General features: G+C 44.7%; 2 protein-coding genes and 1 long non-coding RNA gene across 3 annotated transcripts in view; 2 read left to right on the forward strand and 1 right to left on the reverse strand.

Annotated features, from left to right (window-relative positions):
* The window catches only part of gbp (glycogen synthase kinase binding protein), a 2403-nt gene extending 1374 nt beyond the window's left edge, over positions 1-1029 (forward strand). The window contains exon 2 of the mRNA XM_025061382.1: positions 92-1029. Within this exon, the coding sequence (XP_024917150.1) occupies positions 92-278 (187 nt within the window). The 3' untranslated portion in view covers positions 279-1029. The remainder of the gene's footprint in view (positions 1-91) is intronic.
* Positions 1030-1031: 2 nt separating this feature from the next.
* Positions 1032-3807, forward strand: LOC103388038 (uncharacterized). Its single transcript, XR_522486.3, has 3 exons — positions 1032-2796; positions 3443-3499; positions 3669-3807. It is a non-coding gene; the product is annotated as an uncharacterized LOC103388038 (long non-coding RNA).
* A 662-nt stretch (positions 3808-4469) lies between these two features.
* Positions 4470-6795, reverse strand: part of kcnv1 (potassium voltage-gated channel modifier subfamily V member 1) — a 4755-nt gene continuing 2429 nt past the window's right edge. The window contains exons 2-4 of the mRNA XM_008322882.3: positions 6044-6389; positions 5263-5936; positions 4470-5045 (exon numbers count right to left, since the gene is read on the reverse strand). Coding sequence (XP_008321104.1) covers positions 4495-5045; positions 5263-5936; positions 6044-6351 — 1533 coding nt within the window. The 5' untranslated portion in view covers positions 6352-6389 and the 3' untranslated portion in view covers positions 4470-4494. The remainder of the gene's footprint in view (positions 5046-5262; positions 5937-6043; positions 6390-6795) is intronic.

Raw genomic sequence — 6795 nt, forward strand, 5'->3', positions numbered from 1 at the left:
TAGGCGCCGCCGGCAGTGGCAGCTGTTGTATGCGTCTGCGGAGCCGCGGGCAGCGGGGGAGCAGCAGGGCGAGTCCGTACAGTATTCCCGGGTCAAATGGCGAGCAGGACTGGGACCAGATCAAGCCGTGGAGCAAAAAACGGGTCGGTGTTGTGGACGAGGATGACGACGACCCGCACAGGCTCCTCCAGGAGTTAATTTTATCTGGGAATCTAATCAAAGAGGCCGTTCGGAGGTTGCAGTTCTCAGCCGCAGCTGCGGACAACGTGTCGTGCTGATGAAGGGTACAAGACGCACCGTGGACCAGGGATGTTTTTCCTGTTCCTTCGCCACAATGACACTATACACCCGGGGACTGATTAAGACTAAATGAATTCACAATAATGGTAGCTACGTTTTTTTCCACCAAGTTTCGGACGTTTTGTAATGTTTTTTTGTTTTGTTTTTTACGATAGCAATTGTTAGCCACTCAGGCTAATGAGCCGTGATGTTTATGTTTGAATAATGTGGAGGAGGTAGAGGGTTGAGGGCAATATCAAAGGCAAAAAGACTCGAAATGTTTTAAGGAACGGAAGAGTCGTTGATGTATAATATCATTTTACAAAACGTTGTGGTTTTTACTTCAGAAATCCTGCGTTTCTAACCACAAATATTTTAAGGTCTGGTCAGAGCCCTTGCATCATGGTGGCAGCCATCTTGCACCGCCATATTCTTTTGCTGACACTGTCATCGAAAGATGTTTATTTTAATGGCCGTGTAAAAACTACTTATTTAATGTTGCCATAAATAATGTAGGCTAGCACACGTTTCACGTTTCTCTGTAAATATGGACAAATATGTTTGCCAAATAGGAATGGGACAAAATGGCGTTTTTCGAAGTTGAGAATTTTTCAAAAAGTCAAATTTCCTTTTTCCATTTCAATTTCTCTCGTGAGTGGATTTTTTTTTTGAAACCCATATATCTAAATTAGCTGGAAAGTGTTGATACATTATTGCAACTTTTTTTAAATTTAGGATTTCTTTAGTACATTAGCTGGAAAGTGTTGATACATTATTTCAATTATTGCAACTTTTTTGAAATTTAGGATTTCTTTAGTATGATTGTTTTTTAAATTTAAAAACTCAGACATACTCACTTGCTCACTCCATTGAACTAGCGAAAGACAATCTAAGGGAAGGCTCAAAATATTCCCTTTGTACCATAACAACTTTAATTAACATTAGTTTACACTGCATCCAACACCGTTTAGTTAGCAAGAATACAAACTAATAACAGTGGGTGACTGCCCTGAGGGAATGCTTACAGATGTTTGTTTTTGTTTTTTTTCATTTAGAGAAAATAAGAGGAAATTGCAGTTAAAAATGTCAACGGCCTTTCCAATTTTCAGCTGAGCTTTTTGTCTTTTCAAATGAGCTCACTAATACTGTGAAACGCACTTATTCAACTGCCTTTGACTTCACAACCTAAAATGATCCCATATCTATTTTGCAAACATTTGTCTTAAAGGCAGCGAGGTGAACAGGAAGTTCCAGCAGGAAGTTTGTATTTAAGAACTGAACTTTGATATGTCTGGGCCAAGAATGAGGAGGGGTCGAGTGGAACCTTCCTCTGAGTGTTTGAAAGTCCGTTACACCAGCTTTAACAGACTATTTTCATTAAAAATGTTGACGTTGCTCCATTTTGTTTACAGTGGGTCTGGTAGAGCTGCTGTGGAGAAAAAGAAAAAGAACGTCCTCTTTTTTTCTTTCTCAGTTCATTACAGGTTCGTCATTGTTTTGTCCTGAAACCCCCCTCACCCTCAGCTCCTCCCTCTGCTGGCAGCAGGTAGTTTCGCAGGTTTTTTACTCCACCTCACACTTCAGTTCTAAACTTGTGAAACCAACTTGATGCTGCTCTCACCTGGGGGTCCCCCCCCCGTCCCCCTGAACGTTTTGTGTTTTCACACTTGTGTGGGTGGGTGAAAGGGATGATGTCATGTGACAGTCACATGATAACATGTGGTGTTCTCACCAGTTTTTTTTTTTCTAACTAAAAATTTGACGAGCCTATGAGTTTGTTGTTATGATTGTCGTTTTCTAAAAAGATTAGTTTCTTCTCGGTGTAAAGGAAATTTACCATGACTGCTTCGTAACGAAGCACCCGATGTTCCTGAGATTCTCAGGGCCTTGTGTTTTTGTTGTTGATGATAATGTTGTCTTAATAAACACACTTTTTTTTCAATGCTGTAAGGTTTTCCTTTTGTAACCATCCATATCTCCTAGCTGGTTTACTGCTGAAACATTATTATTCTTATGTAGATAAAGAAACGAATCATAACTAGTAATTAGTAACTTAAGACGATATCACCAGGAGGAACTTCAATGATAAGAAAATATTCTTTATTGATGGGGAAATAAAACATCTAAAAATAAGGAATACAGAAAAACAAAATCATTGATGTTTAACATCTATTAGGATTATATTTTCATGACAAATATGTGAGTGTTTTCCAATGATTTATTGAGTTGTTTACCATGACCTGCCCTCATTTTTAGTCTTGACACCATATGAAGTGTGTGTGTGTGTGTCTGTCTGTGGTCAACGTGGTTCTTGAAGGGCATATGTTCACTATAACCCTATAAATACCCCTAACCTCCTCCCCCCTCCTCTTTTCTTGGCAGGGTTGGATCAACATTAGCCTCTGACACCAGCAGCTTCCTTGAAAAACATGTTTTGCTGTCGTGGCTTTTGCCAGTCAGGATCCGACTCCCCCTGCTGCTGCTGCTGGATCACTGCACGTGTGTCGGTGTGGAAGTGTGAGTATTCCGTCATCTGTTTGCCCGCGGCAGCCAGAGCTGGAGCGGGAGACTGACATCATGTTTCAGGTGTTTACTCTCCCACTCCTCAGTCCAAGGAGAAACTCAGTGACTCAGTTTCAGTGACTTTAACTCACAGACCAAAGTCTATGGAGAAAAATAAAAGGTTAGTGGTTTTAGCTGACTAACCACTGCTGTGGTCGGTTTGTGTCACCGACAGAGGCAGCCGAGGACCAACATCTGCTGTGAGATGAAATCACTGCTTTTCTCTTTAGACCTTGATGTGGAACAATGAGTGTTTTACAAACTACACCCCAACCAAAAAAAACCAAACAAAACAAGTCTAACAGATGTCGATAAACATCACGGTTAGTTTTTAAAACAGACGGCAGGTATCTTCACTGTATCTTTGTGACAGTGGCTCCCCCTGCTGGAACAAAATCGCCATAGTTTCCATTCATTTTGCCTGACTTCGTGTCTGTCTTCTGGTAATATGTAGTTTCTGCCGCTGACTTTATCTGACTTTAAAAATTAAAGTAAGCGGCAAGCGAACTTCTCAAACACATGTAGACAGTGGTCCGTTTACACTAACAATGTATAATCTATAAATCTATCAATCCAATCGATTACACACTGTGTCCTCTAGAGAGCAGCAGAACATCATTCCTGCAGTCAATCAGTTTCAGTGATGGAATCAACTCAGGTAATCTCTTCAACAACTCTCCCTTCTCTAAATCTGTTATTATTATTATTATTATATCTGTAATATTAGAGACTTTTTGTCTGTATAGAGCCTGACCTACATCTGCCGGAGCAGTGGTCAGCCTCAGTTCAATATAAAACATGCCCTCGTTTCTTCTCCTCTCCCCCAGCCCCCGTCACTGCTGGGAGATGATGACCCGCAGCTATGTCCTTGGAATGACCTCAGCGACTTCACCAAGAGCAGAACTGGGCTAATGATGTGTCCCAGACTGGGAATTCCTGGAAAAGCAAAGGGAGGAAAAGGCTTCTCATTTGAACGACTGCCAGTCTGTCTGAGTAGAACAGCTTTACTACTGCCCCCCCCCACACTCCAGCCTCCTACCCCCCTGTGATGCCGAATGTAAGTTATTCAAACTTTCTCAGAGTGAAAACCACGGCTGCTTTGATAGAAAGGAGATTAAAAAAAACCCTGATTTTTATAATTAACTCACTCTTCCACACCAAAGTCCATGGAGAAAATGAGTGATTTTAGTCAAATCAGAGACTTTTCCTTGGAGCTTCTTTTCCTTCTGTCAGCGTTGTTTTTACTTTTCACACTCCCACTAAAATCTACCTCAGTAAACTTTTTACCATCATGTGATGCTGCTTCATCACATACTAACGTTATCACCCAAATATCCAGCTTCTATATAAATAGGTGGCGACAGCAGATACAGGTACGCGTGAGAGTGTGCGTGTGTCTGCCGTCGCCGCTGACCTGAATTCACCGCCGCTGAAAAGCCTGACTGCTGCAGTGAGGGAAAAGAAAAAGTGGAGCACAACACATTTGCATTTTACTTCTTATAAAATGAATCCATGGAAATAAATATCAGTCTGTCTTTGATCTATAACATCAAAGAGCATCGTCAACAAAACAGGAGGAACGCTGACCGTTCTCACATGACGTGACCCCACAGAATCCTCCGGTGGGTCACCTTCAGGTCAGATCTCCTGGTTTTACCACCACAGTTCTCCTCCTCCACTGCTGCGAGTGCTCGCCCTCTCACGCCCGTGCAGCTTCAACATCTCCAGAATGCTCCGGGCGTAGGCGTCCCTCAGGTTCACACCTCCCCCCAAACCTTTTCCACTTCCTGCTCCTTCTTCTTCATCTTCCGTCTCTTCAGTTGATCCACGAGCCAACCGTTTCATCACCTCCCCGTGCCGTATGGCCGCCTCCTTCACCTTCATGTTCAGGTAGCAGGTGGCGAAGCGGTCGTTGATGATGGCGATGGGCAGGGCCAGGACCAGGATCCCAGACAGGATGCACAGAAAGCCCAGCACTTTCCCTGCTGCCGTGTCCGGACGGATGTCCCCGTAGCCCACGGTGGTCATGGAGGTGGTGGCCCACCACCATGCAGCTGGGACACTGGTGAAGGTGGTGTAGGGGATGTCATGCTCCAGAGCGTAGACCACCATGGCGAAGATGGAGATGCCGACGCCCAGGAAGAGCAGCAGGAGGCCGATTTCCTCGTAGCACTGAGTGATGGTGACGCCCAGAGACTTCAGACCTGGACACAGAGCAGAACAGAGAAGGTTGAAGACGTTGAAGTCACCGTCAGGTGTATGTGAGAAGAAGTGTCGTTCAAAGATGGGATGGTTTGGTCATTGAACGACCGGCGAAGACTGTGACGACCTGAGAAGACCACAAACGTGGACTTCAGGTGTGTGGACCTGTTGATGGTTGTTCAAACCCTGACCAAACGGTGGAGCTGTTGTTGTGTTTACCTGTGGAGTGTCGTCCCAGCTTCAGCATTCGCAGGGACCTGAGGATTCGGAGGACCTGCACCACGCGGCCCATGTTCTCCAGCTCAGTGGTTCCTCCATGGACGCTCTCCACCGCCAGGGTGACGTAGAAGGGCAGGATGGACAGCAGGTCGATCACGTTGGGAATTCTGCGACTGAAGCGACACTTGTCCCTCACACAGAGGAACCTCAGCACCAGTTCACATGTGAACCACACCACACACGTGTACTCCAGACCGTCAAACAACAACGGAACACCAGGTCCAATGTCGGCAAAGCCAAAGTCCTCGCCTGAGTCCAGAGAGACCAGCACCATGCTGATGACTGACAGCACCACGAAGAAGAGCGACAAGGAGCCGAAGGTACGAGCTGCTCGTGATGAATCAGGTTTTTCCAGAAGGTTCCACAGACGCTGCCGTAGAGCGGGACAGCTGGTGCCCGTGAAATCCTCTTCGCAGCTGACGTCGTTGGCCTCAAAATCCCGGTGCACGTCCAAGGTCTCCTTCTGGTCCTTGCGGCGGTAGTAACGTTCACGGCAGCAGGAGTGGATCCTCAGCTCATCGATGCCCCAGTACTCCATCTCCTGCAGGAAGGAGATCTCACACAGCTCCTCGCTGACGTGGAGGTGACCTGTGCGGTAGAAGTTGATCACATACCTGTTTGTAGAAAAGACACAGAAGAAACATGAAGTGACCAGACTGGACCATGACTGGAGAAGGTCCTGAGAGTTTACCGTTTACACTGGGAGGTTGGCGCTACCTACTGGAAGGTCAGTGAGTTTCGGTCGAAGAAGAACTCATTCTCTGAGAAGTCAGCGTCATCACAGAGGTCCAGAGCCAGGTCTTGGTCACCGCGGGCCAGTTTCCCCAGCCGGGTCTCGGGGTACGCCGACAGCAGCTCCTGGGACAGTTTGTAGCGACTTCCACCAACGTTCACAGTCAGGAAGTTTGTTGAATCTCCAGTCACTGACGCTGACGTCTCGCTGTAGAAGACACTGGAGTCCAGAGACACTGTTGAGGTGCTGTCACTGGAGGACTCTGCCCCGACAACCGAGCGAAAAGACAGGCTCATGGTGGAGTATGAGGAGCAGGGCGGCTGCAGATGCAGAGAGGTAATGACATTTTTTTTTTCAACAAAACCTAAAGGAAAATGTCTTCCATAGCGCGTACAGTTACTTTTTTATGTAGGTCACGTAGTTAAATATCACACAGAAAAAAAAATTTCAAAAAGAATTTTTTGAAAAAAAAATTTCTGAACAAAATTTTTTTTTGAAAATTTGTTTTAGAAAAATTTTTTTTGAAAATTTTTTTTGAAAAAAAATTTCTGAAAAAAATTTTTGTGAATTTGTTTTTAAATTTGGAAAAAAAATTTTTTGAAAAATGTTTTTTTGAAAAAAGTTTATGAATTTTTTTTTTCAACTTTTTTCAGGAGTTGCTACAGCAAATCATTGATTTCCATCTCTCCCTGTTCTCTGCATCTCCTACTCTGACTCCAACTATCTGCATGTCCTCCCTC

Source organism: Cynoglossus semilaevis, chromosome 13, assembly GCF_000523025.1.
Source record: "Cynoglossus semilaevis isolate Cse_v1.0 chromosome 13, Cse_v1.0, whole genome shotgun sequence".
NCBI classification, from domain to species: domain Eukaryota; kingdom Metazoa; phylum Chordata; class Actinopteri; order Pleuronectiformes; family Cynoglossidae; genus Cynoglossus; species Cynoglossus semilaevis.